At 45.3% G+C, this 21,795-nt stretch overlaps 2 protein-coding genes across 2 annotated transcripts; one reads left to right on the forward strand and one right to left on the reverse strand.

Moving 5' to 3' along the window:
• The first annotated feature begins 1,073 nt into the window (after positions 1–1,073).
• Positions 1,074–9,683, forward strand: LOC307238371 (semaphorin-4E-like). Its single transcript, XM_080011306.1, has 15 exons — positions 1,074–1,361; positions 2,372–2,653; positions 2,749–2,894; positions 3,036–3,098; positions 3,183–3,281; positions 3,462–3,561; positions 3,651–3,776; positions 4,489–4,640; positions 4,798–4,976; positions 5,513–5,669; positions 5,868–6,090; positions 6,205–6,320; positions 6,399–6,556; positions 6,643–6,695; positions 8,195–9,683. Exons 2-15 carry the CDS (start codon positions 2,467–2,469, stop codon positions 8,794–8,796), a joined length of 2,361 nt encoding a protein of 786 aa, XP_079867432.1. The 5' UTR covers positions 1,074–1,361; positions 2,372–2,466; the 3' UTR covers positions 8,797–9,683.
• A 311-nt stretch (positions 9,684–9,994) lies between these two features.
• On the reverse strand, positions 9,995–21,254 carry cactin (the record flags this gene model as incomplete). The annotated part of the gene is made up of 10 exons (XM_080011305.1): positions 9,995–10,637; positions 13,111–13,475; positions 14,117–14,239; positions 14,400–14,592; positions 15,458–15,572; positions 15,660–15,822; positions 16,181–16,326; positions 16,655–16,750; positions 18,330–18,975; positions 20,977–21,254. 10 exons carry the CDS (start codon positions 21,252–21,254, stop codon positions 10,147–10,149), a joined length of 2,616 nt encoding a protein of 871 aa, XP_079867431.1. The 3' UTR covers positions 9,995–10,146.
• Between the last annotated feature and the right edge of the window lie 541 nt (positions 21,255–21,795).

Consider the following 21,795-nt stretch of genomic DNA (forward strand, 5'->3'; position numbering starts at 1 on the left):
CGACCATCCAAAGCAGCAGAGAGTGCGGGAGAGAGGTGAAGAAGAGAGTACAGGCAGGGTGGAGTGGGTGGAGAAGAGTGTCCGGAGTGATCTGTGACAGAAGGGTTCCAGCAAGAGTGAAGGGGAAGGGCTACAGGACGGTCGTGAGACCAGCTATGTTGTACGGTTTAGAGGCGGTGGCACTGACAAAAAGGCAGGTGGCTGAACTGGAGGTGGCAGAGTTGAGGATGTTGAGGTTTAAATTGGGAGTGACAAGGACGGACAGGATTAAGAATGAGTACATTAGAGGGACAGCTCAGGTCGGACAGTTTGGTGGAAAAGTGAGAGAGGCCAGATTGAGATGGTTTGGACACGTGTGTAGGAGATTCAAGATTCAAGAGGTTTATTCGTTACATACATATACATACTTTCATACATATATGCAGTGAAATGTAATGCAACACACACGGTGATAACTCACAATATGTCCTAGGAAAAATGTATTTCTAGTAGACCAACTAACTGACTCCTAAAACGTAATACAGTAAGTCGAATACTTATAGAATAGAATAAAAATATATAGAATAAAATAAAATACAATAAAATAAAATGAAATAAAATGGAATCGATTGAGGGAATATGCTTATGTATATGGAATAGGCAATTATGTATTTACAGGTTTATGGATGTGGTGAGGGAGGACATGCAGGCGGTTGGTGTAAGGGACGAAGATGCGCAGAACAGAAGGAATTGGCAGATGATCTGCTGTGGCCACCCCTAATGGAAGCAGCCGAGAGAAGAAGAAGATTATTATTATTATTATTACAAATAAAACATTGTAACATGTAGTGTAACAATAAGTGCCAGGCACACTTATAATAAAAAATATTTATTTTTTTGTTGTTGTTGTTGTTGTTGTTGTTGTTATTATTATTATTATTATTATCATCATCATCATCATCATCATCAGCGCCCTCTGCTGGGCCAGTGCAGGCGGTGCAGCCCTTCACATGACTTTCTTTCTTTCTTTCTTTCGCTGCACCACACCTCCACACCCCCGCCCCGGCAGGGTCTCGCAGAAGGTCCCACGGAGATGAAGGAGCTGGACGCCTCTGGAGAGGAAGGCTCCTCGCGCTTTGCCCGGTGGTGTGGTTGCGCGCCTTAGTGGTGGAAATGCGGGGGAAGTAACCCGGGGCGTTTCTCACGAAGTGCAAGGTTCATTCCTCTCACTGGAGAGCGGGCGGCTCGTCGGATCTCCTTGTCGTGTGTTGGACTTGTTCGCCTGCTTTTCCGTTTTATAGTTTGTGGGGAAACCTTTGGATTTGCAGGTGGCCCGGATTTGTTGCGGGAAGGCGGCTGCAGCCTTGGGAGTGTGTGGACAGGTAAGTGTTGATAGAAACACGACCAACTTCCTATTGATCCACTTATGTGGATCATATGGATCAAGACTATCAAGGATAAAAATGAAATACAAATTCAAAAAATCATTTTACGCGTTTATGCAAAGCGAACATTATTAATTCATTAATAAAAACAAACAAACAAACATTGTCTCAGTGTTGAAATGGAATATCCGTTCTTTGTTATAAATCTAAGAGCCGGTGGATGGGTGTTGACTCGTTGTAGCTGTGGCTTCAGGGCGAAAAAAAAAAAAAGCCAAACATTTTATCTGAGCAGCATTCTTTAACATGCTGCAGCCCATCAGGAAGCACGGTCACCTATTGGGAAAGAGACACACACACACACACACACACACACACACACACACACACACACACACACACACACACACACTCAAACACACCCCTATAGGCTCCTCCCGCTAGTCAGTCATTTCTTCAAATGACTGCCGATTAATTTGACATGTAACTGATTTGAGCTGAGGTGCATTAAGATCAGCTTGTACTGGCTTCACATTGGGATGGGATTAGACCCCCCCCCCCACGGTTCCAATATCCTGTTTGAATGTCTTATGGTGTTGTGTGTGTGTGCGTGCGTGTGTGTGTGTGTGCTTGGTGCTTTCTGCAGGAGAGCTGAGAGGCTGAGGGTTGACATCCCCTCCGCCCCCCTCCCTCCCCCCCACGCTTTTCACGACCCCGCATTACCATGACTATGGCACTGGCAGAATTACTGCCACGCTGACTTTAGCTCCCCTCCGCACCCATTACTCTCAAAACTTTTCCTTTCTTCTCCCCCTTTGTGTTATCTTGTCACTCGCTGTCGGGGCAACTCGCCGCCCCCCCAATACTGTCCCCACCTCCTGTTTCGTGTGTTGTGCTTACAAACACCGCTGCCGGCGCCGCCGCCCACCGCCGTGTTGCCAAACTCCTCGTTGCGAGATCGCCTCTGTTTCAGCCCTCCTCCTCCTCCTCCCCTTTCTTTATATCTTTAGGTTCGTGCCATCCATCTCGCCATGGACACCCTGCCGGAGGAGGCCGGTAAAGGGGCGAGCGCCCTCCAGACGACGCTCGGCTCCTCGCCCAGTTGATGATTTCCCCGATCAGACAGAAAAAAAGGAGAAAGAAAAGGGGTTCAGATCGTTCGGGAGTTCGGGCGAAGGGAGCCATGCGTCTTCTGCTTCCCCTGAGCGTCCTTTGGCTCGCGGCGCCAGCCGCCGCGCTGGAGGGCGAATCCCGCCCCGACGGCGTCGCCCGTAAAACCGTACCCTACAGCGGTGAGTGTCGCCTGCGCCTCCGCCCGCTTCTCGTGCGCTTTGATCAATGGTCGGTACCCGTGTGAGATAACCGACGGTTCCGACGGCATCTCCAGGAGACAACGGTCGCCTGTTCCGCGAGGAGGGCGTTTGGAACTACTCCACCATGCTCCTGAGGGAAGACCTGGGCCTCCTGCTGCTGGGGGCGCGGGAGGTCATCTACGCCCTGGACCTGAACCAGATCGCCAACAAGAACGCTTCGGTGAGAACGCACCTCCTCTGACAGTATGGAGGACGCTGTCAACCAAGCCACTTTGGAACGAAGCAGCCGGAACGTTTTCTTAGCCCTGGGAAATTAATTAGTAATTATCGTGTTGCGTTTTTTGTTGTTGTTTTTTTCCAGGTGAGATGGGAAGCGCCCATGGAGAAACAACAGGAATGTAAAAACAAAGGGAGAGATCTCAGGGTGGGTCTTGGCTATGAATGGTCGGTTATTCATGGTTATCCTGTAAACTGTGTCATGGCCAGCCTTTTAAAAATGTATTTACAGACGGAGTGCAAGAACTACATTCGGATCCTGCACACGATGGACGATGGAAAGATGTACGTTTGTGGCACCAACGCCTTTGACCCAGAGTGTGACGTCATGGTGAGACGAACTGAGAGCGGCCGTTTCCTCTTTGTGGACCAGTCATATGTTTCTCTTCAATATTTTTTGTTGTTGTTGCATAATCAGCACGATAAGTGTTTGTTTTATGATTTTAATTGTTGAACAAAAACAAAACAATTTTTCAAAAGCCCTCACACTGGTGTGCCGATGTCTGTGTAGTCATACTCGGATGGAACGCTCTCGCTGGAGAACCGAAAACACGACGGCAAGGGGATGTGTCCCTTTAATCCTTTCCAGAGCTACTCCTCCATCATGGCCGGTGAGTGACAATTACGGTAAATGATTAAAAAAGATACAGGACCTGCAGTAAAGGATTTTATTTCCCCCCCCCCCCCCCCCCCGTGCCAGATGGCGACCTGTATTCCGCCACCTCGATGAACTTCCTGGGCTCTGAGCCGGTGATCATGCGCAGCACCAGCTCCAGCAGCCCCAGCGCCTCTATACGCACGGAGTTCAAGAGCTCCTGGTTGAACGGTGAGACGCCCCGCCCCAACAGTGTTTACCAACCTTTTGTCCTCCTTTCTGACAATGAAATCAATGAACAATGAATTCAATAAAATCTCACCCCTGTCCTGTTCAACGCTAAAAACGGTCAGAAACATGTATAACCGTGTTTGTATTATGGCCTGCTAATTGTCAGCGATGGGAGAATGGCCAACGAGTCGCTCGCAGCGAACAAATCTTTTAAATGACTCGGGATTCAATTCAAGTCCTTGGGAAAACAGGCCCCTGCATTCAAATTAATGAAACAAACAAACCAATGTGACCCATTTCCCCTTTGCATTTCACCAAAGCAAATCATTTTGAGCGAATGAAATGGTTCTCTTGAGAATTCCATTCACAACTCTGAGCTGCAGGACGCCTCCGACTCCCGTTCATGGTTCAGTCCCCTCCGCTCAAACCGACAAAGAGTCGGGAAAAGTGAGTGACTCGTCGGGGACCCAATCTCAAAAAGAAATTGTCTGACCTGTCAACGCTGCGAATAGTCCTCACTTTCAGAGTCAAACTTGTTCCGCCGAAGCCACTATTCCGCCTGGGACCGATCAGTCAGATGAACATGCAGCCTCGCAATTTTGATCTTGCGACACAAGCGCTCACTTCCATTGCATTCGCTGTTATAGTTTTCTGCACGACGGGGGGGGGGGGCTCATTATGCTGGACATTATATCCCTCCCCTCCTCCCCAGAGCCCAACTTCATCTCCATGGAACAGATGCCTGAGAGCCAGGACAGCGGTGAAGGGGACGACGATAAAGTCTACGTCTTCTTCAGCGAGAGCGCCGTCGAGTACGACTGCGTCCGCCGACCCGTGGTGTCTCGCGTGGCTCGAATTTGCAAGGTGCCGACGCCGCTGCTTTCGTCAACACTCCGTCCTCTGACCTGAACCTTCTTTTAATTGATTTTTGCAATTATTTATTTATTTTAATGTTCATGATTTATCGTTTTTTTTTGGGTTTTTTTTTTTACCGGCTGTGTGTTGGGGTGTTGTCCGCCAGGGGGACCTGGGGGGGCAGAGGACCTTGCAGAAGAAGTGGACGTCCTTCCTGAAGGCCCGGGTGGACTGTCCCGTGCTGGAGTCCCAGCTGCCCTTCGTCATCCAGGACACCTACCTCTGGTGCGACTCCGGCAAGCACTGGAGGAGCTGCCTGTTCTACGCCGTCTTCACACCGCAGCCGTGAGTCGCACGGAAGCTCGACGCTTGACGGCACGGCTCCACTTTTACTTTTATGAGGCACAGAGTCAATTTACAGAGTCATTTTCACTTGTCCAGGCACAAAAGTTGCTTGTCCGGGAAAAAATGACAATAATTAACTTTTTTTTTTTTTTTTTTTTTTTTGCGAAAGCAGAATTCAGACAAATGAACGGTTGAAAGCATCCAAACAGTGTCACCCTGTAAATGATTCAGTTCATGCATTTTATTCAAGTGTCTCAAATCATTTTCATATTGATTTAGGTTGTATTGTATACACCAACAGGCAATGCAGAGTGACACCAATGAATGTTCAGATAAGCCCCTACGCGACCTGTTTTCACTATTTTATTTTTCTCATAACAGGCTGGTATTAGAAATGCCACATGGCTATTGTAGTTTTTATTTGGGCCATTTTATAGTTCTAAAGCGTTGCCTTATCTTTAGAGCCAACTTATCACACATTTAACGTGTGTGTGTGTGTGTGTGTATGCGTGCGTGCGTGCGTTCGTGTGTTCCAGAGAATCATCCGGTGTGTCGGCGGTTTGCGCGTACCGCGTGTCAGACATAAGCGCAGTGTTTTCAAAAGGGAAGTACAAGACCCCAGTAACCGTGGAAACGTCCTTTGTGAAGTGGGTTATGTACAGCGGAGACATCCCCTCCCCTCGGCCTGGAGCTGTGAGTCTGTGTGTGTGTGTGTGTGTGTGTGTGTGTGTGTGTGTGTGTGTGTGTGTGTGTGTGTGTGTGTGTGTGTGTGTGTGTGCACCCGCGTGCTTGGAAGCTGTACTTTTCTCTTGTGGCACGGCAGGAAGCTGACTCTCCTCGCTTTCGCTTTTGGTCGCCCGCTCCTTCCTTCGCTGCCCCCTCCTCTTCTAGTGCATCGACAATGAGGCTCGTAAACAGGGCATCAATCAGACGCTGGACCTCCCGGACAGGACCCTTCAGTTCATTAAAGACAGGCCCCTCATGGACCAGGCCGTCCGGCCCATCGACGAGCGCCCCCTGCTGGTGTGGAGGGGCGCCATGTTCACGCGGGTCATCGCCAACGAGGTGGAGGCGGAGGACGGCAAGAAATACCACGTGATGTTCATCGGAACAGGTGCGTGGTATGGTGGTGGGTGGTTGGGGTATTTGGTCAACTGGTCCAGACCCCTTCTCAACAAGCGTAATTTGAACGACAACATCCTATTCCTTTGGGTTTTTTCTTCCCCAGAGGAAGGCACTCTGGTGAAAGCCGTGAACTACGATGGAGAGATGTTCATCATAGAGGAAGTGCAGCTCTTCCCCACGCCGGAGCCCATCAAAGTCCTCAAATTTTCTGACGTCACGGTAACGGGATGCTGATGTTGTGAATCGGGCTGATGTTACTCACGGCCTTGTGTATTAATTATGGGTTTGTGTGTGTAGGGCCAGCTGTATGCAGGGTCCGAGTACGGCGTGGTGCAGATTCCACTGGCGACCTGCGGCAGGTCAACGTCCTGTATGGACTGCGTTCTGGCCAGGGACCCCTACTGCGGCTGGGACAAGACCACCAATAAATGTGTTGCCGTCTCTCAAGCGCGGGGGTAGGCAGCCGGTCGCCCGTAAAGGAGTCTGGATTTTTTTGTCGTTTCAACTTGTTTTTAAGTTGTTTTGTTTGTTTCTTCCTCAGGAAATGTATCCAGAGTGCGAAACAAGGAGATGCCACTCTCTGCCCGGCTTCCGGTGAGTTTAACACCAAAGAAACTACGACTGACAACAAGATGGACGCTACTTAAAACCAGATTCCTGTCACATAAGGACCAAGCTTTAAAAGGAATACTCCATAATTGTTTGTTCATCCTCATGTTCTGTTGATCCAACCTTCAGAGAGTAGAATACATTTTCTTCATCCTTCAGTTACAATGTGCGTGAATAGGAACTTCCTCATAGTTCTAAGAACTTTTGGAGGAACCGTACCTTTTTTGTGTGTCCGCGCTGCAGGAACTAGGAACGATCGTAGTTCCTAGAACGCCATTTTTTAGGGTCTTTTTTTTTTTAAAGGTCCTGCTACAGGGCAGGGACTAACCGGCATAAGAGGAACCGTCAGTGACGTAAGTGCACGGCGATTGGTTGAACACATGAGCCAATGCGGTACTGGCAACCCGTGCGAAACGGTAACAACAACCTAAGCCAAAAATAAGACGCTTCGTTTAAAGTAAACATGTCTTTGTTGACACGTAATCTTAAAAAAATAAAAAGAGAAAAAAAAACCCCAGACCTCGCCGTGGACTCGATCCTCAACCGGAGCGGCGTACTCAGTGCGCCCCAACCTGGTTGTATCGCTCTAGGCAGTGAAGTACAGTCTTACACTTTGCTCAAAAAAACCCAAAAAACAATAAAAATTGTGTTTTTACTGTAGATGTATTTATTTTATTTATTTCTCGACATTAATTGAATGAAACAAAATTCCCAGTGCGGCGTCCGGATGTGAGCCTTTGCTTTACGAAAGTCGGAACAAACTCAAACGACACCATGTAGATCTAACCAGTGAAGATTCAGCAAGTGGGTTACTTACTTCTCACCTACAATTTGTTTATAAACAGATTTTGGTGTACTGATCAGGTGAACTAAGGTGAGTTTACAGACTAAATACAACACAGAAATCATGCTGAAACTGCACTGACACAGTTCCTGCCGGTGCGATTGCAACCAGAAAAAAAAGCCCTTGAAGGTATTTATTCAGTTCCTTGTTCCCCTCAGGGCCCAGTTATGTGACTTTCATGTAGAATGTAGATTTTCATGAAGCTTATCCCTGTTTGCTTTTCTTATGATTGGACGCCTACGGGAGAATTTCTCATACCCAGTGACCCAAGTTGGATTAACATTGTTTTTTTGAAATACTTTATTTCAATGTATAAAAACTTTTTTCAATGTAACAGTGTTCGTTATCAAGTAATATAAATAGTCCCAACTGTCCTATAAACCCTTTCAATTTCATCTTTATTTCTCATTACTTTGACACTTTTTTTTACTAATTTAATTCAAAAGCTAAAAGTAACAATTACTCGTGGATAGAAAACAGAAACAGATATCAAAATAATATCTAAAATGTGATAAAAATGGGGGGAAAAAAAAGTAATAAATGAATAAATAAAAGCCATCCCAAAAAAATAAAATGTAGCCAAATGGATTAACATGAAATTGCATAGCCTGGAATCTACTAATGTCTTTATGTTCCCCAGGCCCCGTGAAGCTCGTAGACCAGTCAGTCTGGCCGGGGGGAAACCTCAAACTCCGGTGCCCGCCGCCTTCCAACCTGGCGGTGACGAGCTGGCGGTGGGGCAGCCTCCCCCTGCCCTCCTCGCCCCGCCTGCAGGTCCTGGAAGACGGGCTGCTCATCCTCAACGCCTCGGCCTCCGACGCCGGCCGCTACAGCTGCTTGTCCTTGGAGCAGACCCGCGCTAAAGGCTACACCACCACCGTGGCCAACTACCAGGTCAGTGTGGCCGCCGGCAGCGGGAGGGGAGAGCAAACCTCCCTGCAGGCCCAGAGGGGAGGCCCGTCGGTGGCCGGTCTGCAGGCCGCCGTGGGGATCCTGATGGTCCTACTCGCCGTTCTGCTGGGCTGGAACTTATACAAAGGCCACCTGCCTCTACCATGGAGGTGCGGGGGCAAGGAGACCGCCGAGAAGAACTGCGCGGGGTCTACCGAGACGGGTCAGGAAACACGGAGAGAGGGCAGTCCGCTGGTTTCTCAGGTGGACAACGGGAGTAACCACAAGAGCCCAGGGGAGAACGTCAGCGCGGCCTCCCTGCAGTACATTGACGACGAGTCGACAATCTGAAAGTCCTTGTTCTGTAAATACTGCCCAGCGTCTTAACTGATGGAACTCACTGGGTTGATGTTTTTTTTCCTTTATTAGATTAGACAGTGTAGAGGCTGGAAAAGCAGGGAGACAGAGGACAAACAGCAAAGGGCCTTGGGCCGGATTCAAACCTGGACTGGCTGGACTTAGCCGTAACGGTATGCACTCTACCAGGTGAACCACCGGGCGCTCCACTGGGTTTAATCAACTTAACTGATTCTTGAAGAGGGTGGATTAAAAAAAAAAAAAAGAAAAAGTTTCCTTTTGTTTGAATTAATGAGGAATGTTTGGCAATTTCAAGAAAACCCTGACCTTCCTTTTAAGACTTTTTTTTTTTTTTTTCAAATAGTATTTTAGGTTGATATGCACACAAAGGATATTTGATCTCATATTTTAAACCCACGTGTTTTTGAAAGATTGATTTCTCATTGTATTTTTTTAATATATATATATACACACACACATATATATACACACACACACACACACACACACACACACTTTCACTTTCACTTTCATATTCGATCAAATGCAGTGTTTCCTCCGGCTCTGTTTATTTTAAAGTCATTTACATAATGATTTTGGACTAATCACTCGTCTGCCTTTATGCAGATAGAGAAGTTGCGCTTACACGGTGGATGTTCGTTAAAACCTAACATTGTTATTTTACAAAGAAAAATGCAAGTTTTGTGCTCAACCATTTTTGATCAGTAAAAAGTTTGGATTTTAATTGCACTGCCATTCTGCACCAGTTTGATGAATGCAGAGAAAACACTGTGTATGGAGTCTTTTCACTTCCAGCTCATCAGAGTTGTTTTCAGGCCAGCGAAAGGGGTTCCTGTCTCTCTCGTATTAAAGCTCCTTTCTTCCTGTTCTGTGTGGTGCGTCACTGCTTCCAATCACAGCCAGCGGCCTTGATGTCGTTTCAACACGATGAGCCTCGCCAAGAATGTTTCAAGCGGAGAGAATCGAGGTGTCCAAATCACCCGGTCGCTTCAAAAGATGGCGAACTGGTAATAACTCAGCTAATGGGAAGCTTTCGTGAGAAGGGATCACAGTGTCTTCTGTTCAACAATTAATTTTAGCTGGCCAAAAAAATGGTTGTAGAATAAATTTTTAATGTGCGAGTTATACCAAGTGTTGCAGTATTGTCGAGGGCGAAAAAGCAACAAAGGAGGGAAAAGAACCATCTTTAATGTAGAATTTTGGTTTGATACAATACAAATTAGTTATACAAATAAGCAGACCATTGTTGTGTCAGCCCATCTAAATGACCTAAACAAATTAACGGTAATCAACAACCGGGTACAGGAACGTGGCCTCCAGGGTTTACCTCCTGTAGCGGTACCTCTTGAAGTGGAACCACAGCTGGAAAATCCCGTTGGCGAACTGGCAGCGGAAGCCGTGGCGGTGGGAGTACTCCCACTCCCGGTTGACAATCTTAAAGGCGATGTCCTCATACGGCGGCCCGGCGTGGAACCTCAGGATGCCGAAGTCCTTGTTGTCCGGACTGGGCTCCAGGAAGTACTGCGGCGTGGAGCGCTTGTTGATCAGGTCCGGGTAGAAGATGTTGAACTTGTAGCCCTGGACGATCTTCGGCGGCGGGTTGTCGAAGTCGTAGTGGGTCTGGTTGTACTTGTTCCACTCGAAGCCGGTGTGGACGCGGTTGAAGAAGCGCGGCTTGCGGGGGCGGTACTTGTCGGCCCACAGGTACATCTTGCCCGTGACGGGGAGCTCCACGCTGAACTGGGCCTCGTCGTTGCCCATGCCCTCCTTGGCGCGCCGCACGAAGGCATCCTCTGCGCTTTCGATGGTGTCGCCTGGAACAGAGGGGAGAGGAGAGACGGTAAAAGGAGGAACTGCCAACACGCTCGCAGGAGAAATAAGGTTTCTGCTTCAGGACCGCACTGGAGTAGGGTCCGGCAGCACAGAGTAGGAGATGAAAGATGGTAAAAATGAAGGAAAGCAAAAAAAAAAAAAGAGGCTACAAAACTGAGTAGATACACAATGGAAAAGCTTCTTTAAGATTTTTTCGGGGATGATTATAGTACTTATCTTTTTCACATATTATTGTGTACAATTAACTGTATATTTTCACGTTCCCATATTTATTTTTTCCTTTTTTTATTGTATTGCCATCATTGCCGATTTTTTTATGTGAGCTGCGAACATTAGAAAACGAAATTCAAGGACTTTCACTTCCTTTTTTATGCACTATTTTTTCATTTTCGAGGACTTCTTAAAATATAATAGTTTCATTGTCAATTATTTATATTAGTATATCTATGACACACTTAGTGGCCACTTCCTTAGGTACACCTGCACAATCCAATGTAATCCAACACACCAGCTCTGCCATGAATTCCACTTTTATGAAGTTTACAACGTTCAGTTTTTGTTTAGAGCCAGAAATGTATAAATTCAATTGAGGTACTGAACTATGAACTGTGACAATGTGGTGTACTGCACTACATTATATTGAGAGGTGTTTCTCTTTTTTTTGACAATTGACATACATGAGGGGGACAGAATACTTGAAACAACACCACCAACCACAACCTTGATGCTAAAACATATAATTGAATAGTTGTTCATTCAATTATGTTTTAGCATCAAGGTTCTATAACGGCATAAAAAAACAAAACAAATCTGAACATTATAGGCAACATAAAGCAATATTTTATGTCTGAGCTGGTGTATTGGATTACATTGGATTGTACAGGTGTACCTAGTAAAGTGTACACTGAATTAATATATCTATTATGAATCCCATTGACATAATGAAAGGTACATTTCCCTGGCATGATCTATGTCATAAAAGCGATTCTGGAAATGTTTTATCAGATTAGGATTTGACAGAACAGAACCAAGGGAAATATCAAGTGTTTTTAATGATCACGTTTTTTTCAAAGACTTTTCAGGCATTTCAGCACAAAAGGGGCTATTTTCAAAGTACAGGTACTCCTCACTTAATGACCGAGTTCCGTTCCTAGGACTAGGTGGTTAAGCGAATTGGTCGATAAGCGAGGACCCGTTAATTCACGGTAAGGGGGCGTGGCCATTGTGAACACTAGTGTAGTGAATACTGACAGACTGCAGGAACGAGACTGAGAACAATGATGAGATGACATGTATACATTGTATATAGTATATATAGTGTATATAGTATTTATAGTATATAGTACATATTGTATGTATAGTGTATATAGTATACAGTGTATTGTATATGTAGTATATAAAGGATGATGTGCGATGAGATGCTTGACGCTGAGACACCGTGGTTTTGTACGCAGTGTACAATAAGGAATGGTGAGAGCTGGTCGTGAGTCCGAACGGTCATTAAAATGGTGGGTCGTTAAGTAAGAAGTACCTGTCTTCCAGTATTTCAATTTTTGTGGATGAAAGTCAAGCACTTCAAGGACCTGGTAAAAACCCTGCATCTTGTCTATTTCGCACGTCACAAGTCTATTACTGAACTGTTCTGGAACATTTCCTGCAAAATACAGAGTCCGAAACTAACTGCAAAGAAAAAGCTGTAAACATGAGAAACTGAAACACGTCCAGGCGCTACGGAGACAGGTCTTTATGTTTCTTAAAAATGTGACTCAGGCCCTTGACGTGTCTTCTACAGTTTGGGATGGAGAGCTGCACTACATGGTGTATGTCAGTTTGTGAAGTATGAAGTGCTTCGAGTGCGGAGACATCGGGCACAAGCACTTCGCTTGCCCGCCGGCTGCACCTGAGCGTGGAGCCCGAGAGGGCACGAGGGGACTGGGAGAGGTGGAACGGGTGAAGAAAGTTCCTTCTCTGGAGGCAGAGAGTGCACGACAGGTTGAAAATGAATGATGACACTGATTTAGTAACACTGGGTTAGGGTTATTGCGTCCGGGGACGGAGCTCTGTTCCCAGACGAAATAACCCTAACCCAAAAGATGGAACCCAAAGCGCTGGTCTCAGAGCCATGGAAAAAAACAAACAAAAAAAAAAAAAACGGATTCAGATTGTACATCCGTTGGCAACACAGATTGTCCAAACAATCGCATCTACACTGGAACAGACTGTCCCTCGCCCCATCTATTCTGGCATTATCACAGCATGTGTGAAAAGGCACAAGATGGAAATGTTCCTGAATGTAGCTGCATGGGTGAATAGTGAAAATCCCTTAGTGCCAAAAAAGGTTATCCCTGTAATTTAATGGGACCTATGTGTGAAAGGGGCTTATGATGTCAGTGATCTTGCAGGTTTGAGAAAGGAAGGGAAAAAAGAAAAAAAAGTGTGTGTGTTTTCTCGTACCAGTGACTTGCAGCTGCCTGCGCGCCAGGTGCAGCCTGTGCGCGTCCTCCTCGGGGGTGATGGTGTGCGTGTCCAGCGGCAGCTCAGAGGGCGTGAGCAGCGTGGGGCTGTAGCGGCCCGAGTCGTACTCCGCCTGGCTCTGCTGGATCAGGTCCTCCTCGGTCAGCACCGCCTCCTCTGCCTCGTCCTTCTCCTCGCCGCTCTTCCCGTCGGCTCCGTCCCCCTTGGCCTCGCCGTCCGCGGGTCCGGCTTGCTCTTCGTCCTCCGCTGCATCCCTGCTCGGCCCGGCCGTGGGGGAGGACGCTGTGGATGGACCCGGTTCCTCCACGGTGGCCCCAGCCTCCGGTTCCGTCCGGCTCCCAGTCCTGATTAGAACCACACCCAGATGTGAGCGATAAGAGATTTGGGGCCACACACACACACACACACACACACACACACACACACACACACACACACACACACACACACACACACACACACACACACACACACACACACACACACACACCTGAGTAGAGGTGGTGGCCATCCTACCGGGATTAGGAAAATATTCTATATCTAAATCAAAATTGAATCATACACAAAATATTGATTTTTGTTTAATCAAATATATTCTTATATACATATATTATCTAATATTACAAATAATTCCTTGTATTAACTTTCTTATATTACATTTATTCAAGATTTAATCATAAAAAATAGATATAATTTATTCTATGTTAATATTTCCTTGCATTATATTTTCTTATAGTACACATCTTTTAATAAACCACATTTTTTAAATATTATATATTCTTATATATTACAAATATTTCCCTGTATTATATTTTCTTATAATACATTACATATACTTTCTTAGATCATATATGACTTTCTGTTATCATATTGGTCAACTAAGTTAATTAAACATTAGGCTTTTGTACCACTTTGGGATATTTTTTGCTACTACTGCGTCCTCGTAGCGCCTATAACACTGTGTGTAATGTTTAGTGGATCTTACACTTCTTCCTCATCCGACTGCTCCTCCTTAATGATGGGGAACAGAGGTTCGCTTTCAACTCCTTGTTCCTGTTTCAGCTTGAACAGCTTCTGGCGCAGCACATCCTGGTGTCTCTCTCTTAATCTGAGAAAAGGAAAAGTTGAAACATTGTGTTATTGCGTGCACACACACACACACACACACACACACACACACACACACACACACACACACACACACACACACACACACACACACACACACACACACACACACACACACACACACACACACCGGTGCGTACCTGGCCCTGGCCATGTACACCCTGACTTGCTGCAGCAGACTCTCCCAATAACCGATGTCCAGGTTGGAACCTCCGCTTCGGATCTTCGACTCGATGTTCAGGTGCATGGCCTGCAGCTGGCTGTACGTTTTCCCCTTGAACACCGTCTGGATGTCGGTGCTCACCGACGTGTTGATGCCGTCGCGGCGGTCAACTGAGGTAAGAGGTCAGAGGTAGGGCGAGCGGTGAGAACTCCCAAATGTAGTCCCAGTCTCCCACTGACTATTTACCCTCGCCATGACAACAGAGAAAGGTTTATGATGAAGTAGAGTTACTACACACCCGTAGAGTCAGGAAAGAGCATAATTAGTTGACACACACAAAGAGAAAAGGATGGTGCAAAAATGTCCCTTAACCATACTCTATATAGTTCAGCGACAATAAAAATGTCAGTGTATTAAATATGAACTTTATTTCACAGGGTTCATTCTGTCATAAAAAAATGAAATTCAAGGATTTTCAAGTATTTTTAAGCACTATTTTTTTCCATTTTTAAGGACTTCACGTAAAATAACAATTGTTGCAGGCAGCAATACATGGGGTCCGGTTTAGTCATGTTGAGTGCGTTTTATAGTTTCCCAGATTTTCTGAAATGCAGCACAATTTTCCGAGTTTACGTTGAATGCCGCATGGGGTCTGTAATCTCCTGGTTGCTTGTCTTGAAGTTAGTGTTCCACATTTCCCTGGCATAATCTATGTTTGTTAAAAAGGGATTCTGGATTTTTTTTTTTTATTATGTTACTATTTGAATAACAGAACCACTGGGAATATGACAGGTTTTAAATAATCGCATTTCTTTCAAGGACTTTTCAAGCACTTCACCATAAAAAGGGGCTATTTACAAGGTATTCCAGTAGTTCAATTTCTGAGGACGAAATTCAAGCACCTCAGGGATCTGGTAAGACCCTGAATTAAAGCATCTAAACAAAAGAAAAAAAAAAAAAAAAGTCTCGATCATGAGTATACTGATCGCAGGATTGTGCCACACGCGAGGAGAAACCAAAAGCCTCTCTTGGTACCTGGTCCTTTCCCGGAGGCCTCCAGCTTCCTGAGCTTGCTGATCTCGTCCTCTGTGATGGTGGTCATGTCCCTCCAGAAGTCCACGTTCTTCCCCTGCTCCAGCTCCATGTACACCTGCCGGGTAAAAGGAGGATGGTGTAAAGGATCAGATTCTGCTCTCCGCCTACAAGCCTCTTTCACACTTAGCGGCAACGCACATACCTTGATGTCCTCCAGCAGGTCGTCCATGTCGGTGACGGTGAGTCCGTTGAGGAAGGTGTAGGGTTCGTGCATCTCCACGGCCAGGTCGTCGTCTTCGGCGCTGATGTACTTGGCCAGCAGGTCTATGGGTTTGGCGCGGCCATCGCGGATACGGATCTTAGACCTAGATGCGCCACGCACAAAGTTCGTAAGAAACGATTGACAGATTTGACAGATTTCAACACCATTACGTTCTTATTGAGCCATTGTTTATATTGATTATCTTAACGATTAACCATGTATACACTGTCATGGGTAATGAGTACTATCTATTATGGTTTTTATTGCCATTTTGAGAACCCATGATAGCGCCGAAACAATAAAAAAAAAATTCATGCGTAACTATTCGAGATTCCATCCATCCAACAACAATAAGGACAATCCTCATCATGGTGGCTTATCTATTCATGTGAAAAAGTTCCATTTGGAAATTTTAATGCTCTGTTCTGGGGAAGTTATTCCTATTACTGATCCACCCTCACCGTAGCTTGGCCTGGTGCAGATGGAAGTTGTCTTCTTGCTCGGCCCAGGTCTTGAAATGCTCTGCCTCCTTCTCCCGCTGCAGCATCTCCAGCTCCGTTTCCCTCATGGCCTTCTCTCGCTCTCGCTCCAGACGCAGCTGTTTCACCTGCACAGATTTAGGTTTGGTCCGGTGTTAACCACAGTACTGACGGGCATTGAATGTTCTGCAATTCAGGCAGCAGTAGGTATGTATTTTGCGATTTGTGGTATCTGAATTGGTAATTAAGCAAAATTGATGGTGAAATACATTTAAAATCTATACAGTACTAAAGGCTACTACCGGATCTCTTTACAATGGGTTTATCTCTTAGTTCTGACAAGTGAAAAGGGCTCAATAAACCAGCCTGAAAAAAATGTGGGAAGAAACAAACTGCAAAGAGTGGGGACTTGAAATATCAGAAATCAGAAAAAATAAAATAAAAATGCAGTCATACCTTCTGAAGCTCTCTGCGGTTATCTTCCTGAATGCGTTTGTTCCTTTCTTTAAGGTCTTTCTCTCCAAGGTGACCGATCCCTTTCTTGTCCAAAGCCTAAACATGTGCACAAGACAAAATCAAAGTGCACTGGATTAGATACACGCCCGCCAAATGTAGGATGACAATAAAAATGAAATAAAACTTTCCAATTTCCTCTTGAAATAAAATGCAGGATTTTTCAGATATTCATTCTGGCATTACAAAATGAAATACAAGGACTTTCAAGTACGTCATGCACATTTTTTTCCATTTTCAGGGACTTCAAGGCCAAACAAATAGTTTTGTCTATTATTTATATTAGTATATACACTCACTGAGCATGTTATTAGGAAAACCTGTACACCTACTTATTCATGCAATTGAATTGAATTTAGAAAAATCTTCAATCAATTATCTCATCAGCCAATCGAGTGGCAGCAGTGCAATGTTCACATCAACCATCAGAATGGGGAAGAAATGGGATCTCTTTTGAGCAGTCATGTAACAGCTGATCTCCTGGGATTTTCACACACAACAGTCTGTAGAGTTTACTAAGAATGGTGCGAAAAACAAAAAACGTCCAGCCAACACTCTGTACAGTTGTGGTGAGCAGATAAACATGTCAGAATGCACAACACTTCGAAACTTGAGGAGGATGGGCTACGACAGCAGAAGACCACATCGGGTTCCACTTCTGTCAGCCAAGAACAAAGAGGCTGAGGCTGCAGTGGGCACAGGCTCAACAAAACTGGACAGCTGAGGACTGGAAAAACTCTTCTGCTGAGGCACACAGATGGTAGGGTCAGAATTTGGTGCCAACAGCATGAATTCATGGACCCAACCTGCCTTGTGTCAACAGTCCAGGCTGATGTCCATGGAGGATTATTTTTCTTGGCACTTTGGGCCCGTTAACACCAATCAATCATTGCTTGAATGCCACAGCCTATTTGAGTATTGTTGCTGACCATGTGCATCCCTTCATGGCCACAATTTACCATCTTCTAATGGCTACTTCCAGCATGAATGTTCTTCAGTGGCCTTCCCAGTCACTGGATCTGAATCCAACAGAACACCTTTGGGATGTGATTGACTGGGAGATTCGCAGCATGAATGTGAAACTGACTTGCAGTGGAGGACTTGCATGATGCAATCATGTCAACATGGACCAGATTTTAAAAGGAATGTTTTCAATATCTTGTGGAATCCATGCCAAGAAGAATTGAGGCTGTTTTGAGAGCAAAGGGAGGCCCTACCCAATATTAGTATAGTGTTCCTATCAAAGTGCTCAGTGAGTGTATATTATAAATATATATTTTTCTATTATTAATCTCATTATCATTAATTAAAAGCGTCTATTTCCAACCATGCTCGATTAAATTTACATTTACCTGACATAATCTATGTTGTAAAAGCGATTCTGGACCATTTGAATAACAAAACTAGAGGAAATATCAAATGTTTTCAATGATGGTATTTATTCCAAGGATTTTTCAAGCACTTCAAGCACTAATGGGGCTATTTTGAAATTATTCCATCCAGTAATTACATTTCTCCGAATGAAATTTAAGCACTTCAAGGGCCTCAAGAACCTGGTAAGAACCCTGAAAATGAATTACATAATTAGGTAGTATTGTATTGTTGCTCCTTCACTTACCTTCTGCCACTTGAAGGTCCCCAGCAGGTTGTTGTCGCCGAAGGGGTTGTCCGCATTGGTGTATCCCATGTATTCCTCGCTCCAGCCCATCTTCTCTCGCTTTTTCCTCTCCTTCGCCTCTTTCTTCGCCAATCTCCTGGCCCTCTTCTCCTCCGGCGTCTCCAGAGCCTTCAGCATCTCTCTCTGGTTCTTCTTATCCTCCTTGTCGGCACGCTTGGCCCGTGGAGAGCCGCCGCGGGTCTCGCGCTCTGACCCCGAGCTGGCGGACGACTCGGCGGAGGCAGAGCGCCGCCTTCTCCTGTCCTCCTCCTCCCCCTCTACCCTCCCTCTCCCACCTCCTGGCTCCCGCTCTTCGCTCTGTTTCTTTCTCTCTCCCTCTCGGCTCCAGTCCTCTTTTCTCCGCCGATCCCGGCTGTTACTCCTCCTCCTGATGCTGCTCTCCCTTTCTGTCTCCCTCTTGCGCCCATGCATGTCGGGGCTTCCTCTTCCTCTCTGAGGACTCCGCCGTCGCTTCCGTTCCCTGTCACTGCTCTCTCCTCCCGAGACGGAGGGAGTCCGCGACCTTCCTCTTCTTCGATCACCATGGGTTTCTCTCTGGCCGTCCCTCTCTTTTCTCCTTCGAGACTTGGGGTCATCTGAATCTGAGCTGAAATGGAGAAGGTGTTTAAATGTTATGAGGTTCATTTAGTACATGCATTTTACGGGATTGCGCTTCACTAAATGGCTAAATCAGGGTGTCTGCTGGTATCAAGACATACACTTACTGAGCACTTTATTAGGAACACTATACTTATACTGGGTAGGGCCTCCCCCTTTGCCCTCAAAACAGCCTTAGTTCTTCTTGGCATGGATTCCACAAGATGTTGGAAACATTCTGGTGGATTTTGGTCCATGTTGACATGATTGCATCACGCGATTCCTGAAGATTTGTCAACCGCACAGCCATGCTGCGAATCTCCCTTTTTATCACATCCCAAAGGTGTTCTTAGATTCAGTTCTGGTGACTGGGAAGGCCACTGAAGAACATTGAGCTCATTGTCATGTTCATGAAACGAGTTTGAGACGACTTTTTCTTTGTGACATGGTGCATTATCATGCTGGAAGTAGCCATTAAAAGATGGTAAATTGTGGCCATGAAGGGATGCACATGGTCAGCAACAATCCTCAAATAGGCTGTGGCATTCAAGTGATGATTAATTGGTATTAACAAGCCCAAAGTTTGCCAAGAAAAAAAAATTCCCCACACCATTACACCACCCCCACCAGCCTGGACTATTGACACAAAGCAAGTTGGGTCTATGGATTCATTCATCCGTGTGCCACAGCAGAAATGGAGATTCATGAGACCAGGCTGATTTTCTCTAGTTTTCAACTGTCCAGTTTTGGTGAGCATGTGCCCACTGCAGCCTCAGCTTTCTGTTCCTGGCTGAAAAAAGTGGAACCCGGCGTGGTCTTTTGCTATTGTAGCCTCAAGGTTCGACGTGTTGTGCATTCTGAGATGTTTATCTGCTCACCACATTTTTACAGAGTAGCTATCTGAGTTAGTGTAGCCTTTCTGTCAGCTCGAACCAGTCTGGCCATTCTCCGTTGACCTAACTCATCAACAAGGCGCTTCCGTCCACAGAACTGCAGCTCACTGGAAGTTTGTTTCCCGCATTATTCTGAGTAAACTCTAGAGACTGTTGTGCGTGAAAATCCCAGGAGATCAGCGGTTTCAGAAATACTCAAACCAGCCCGAATGGCACCAACAATTATGCCAGAGTCTAAAACACTGAGATCACATTTTTTCCCCCCATTCTGATGGTTGATGTGAACATTAACTCAAGCCTTTGATCCATATCGGCATGACTTTATGCATTGCACTGCTGCCACACGATTGGCTGATTAGATAACTGCATGAATAAAAAGGTGTACAAGCGTTCTTAATAAAGTGCTCAGTGAGTATAAAATTCTATACTTTTTAAGGCCTTTAAATACTAATTCTAACTACACTGAAGAACTTTTATTCATCTCTTATTGAACTAAGGTATAGTAGTAATGCAGTATAATAGGTGGGTTCGTTATATTTGTTACAGGACAGAGGTAAAAGTCTTATGTAAAAATTTAGGTTATGAACTAGATGATGATATGAACAGTTTCCCTTGGATAAATGATAAGGCACTGGAATAAAAATTAAGAGTTCATTTTTTAAATTATTACCATGTGTACACTCTCACTAAAATAGGTTTCTTGTCCGTTGCACATTTGGTGAATACAGTTTATTATAATCTACTTGTATGTAAACATTTTTCGAATTTTTTATTTATTATTTTTTAATTTGACTGACGAAATTAACCAATTTTTTTTTTGCTTTCTGCATCCCTACATGTTTGTGTGACGCTGCTGCCCTGATCAGGACTCTCTTGTCTCAGTGAGCCATTCCTGGTTGAATAAAATAACAAAAATGGTGGAAAAATGAAACCAGATAAACTGTTTGTCGAAATTAAGACCTCAAATTTTAAAATACAAGACTATTTCAATGACGCTTTTGAAGGCCTCACATTTGCAAAACTCGCCTGAAGACATTTTAAAGACCTGCATTTTATGTAAATGCGGACCAACGTACGCTCAAAACCAAATGTTATACTTTGTTCAAAGTCACACATACGTGGATCGATCCCTTGATCTGCCTTTGAGACGACTCGCCGGGCGCCGGTGAGCGCTGTCTGAGCTGCTCCCGGAACCCGAGCGGTCTCTGTTTTGAGGCCGCGCTCGGCGAGGAGAGCCGCGGCTGCTGTCGGAGTCCCTGCTGCCGGACCGTCCTCGTCTCACGGCCCGGGGCAACCTGTTTTCGGGCGACCGAGACCTGCTCAGCCTGGGTCTCGCCTTATCTCTGGTCCAACTTCGAGATCTGGATCGGAGCCGACTTCTCCGTTTCGACGCCATGGTGTCTTTATTATTGGGTCCGTTTGGTACTCGCGCAAATAGGACGTAACGTTAACGTAAAAACGGTTTTCTCCGTGCAAATTACCCAATATCGCCCCAATGGCGATGCAAAAACAGCGTAAGGGCACAAAATATTTCGACGTGCGTTTTTTTTAACAGAAAAGTATTTTTAACATGCTGTTGTTGTGCGTGTTTTGTGCAGGCGAATATGAAAACACTAATGTGGGCTTCCTGTGGGTTTCGGCGCCGAATAATGACATCACTACGCGGATAAATTGGTTTTATTTTATTGCCGTTGTTTAAGTTTGACTTTTGGTTCAATTTTTATATATTCTAACGTTTCATGGAATTTCAATTTTTTACAATTTACCGTTAGGCAATCACAGTTTCAATGTGAAATTGGGTCAAAACTGCTCTTCGGAAACAAACAACATGTCATGTTGTTGTGATGTTAGGGAAGTGGCGAATGTAGTTCTAAAGTCACTAGTATGAGTTGAATGGTGTGTAAAAATATCATCGATGCCGTACACCGTCTACATAC

This window comes from Zeus faber (assembly GCF_960531495.2).
Source record: "Zeus faber genome assembly, chromosome: 12".
Classification (NCBI taxonomy): domain Eukaryota; kingdom Metazoa; phylum Chordata; class Actinopteri; order Zeiformes; family Zeidae; genus Zeus; species Zeus faber.

Coding starts and splice junctions, on each gene's coding strand:
- LOC307238371 (XM_080011306.1), top strand. CDS start 2,467: ATGATTTCCCCGATCAGACAGAAAAAAAGGAGAAAGAAAAGGGGTTCA. Junction 3,099..3,182: donor ACAAAGGGAGAGATCTCAGG/GTGGGTCTTGGC, acceptor ATGTATTTACAG/ACGGAGTGCAAGAACTACAT. Junction 6,321..6,398: donor TCAAATTTTCTGACGTCACG/GTAACGGGATGC, acceptor TTGTGTGTGTAG/GGCCAGCTGTATGCAGGGTC.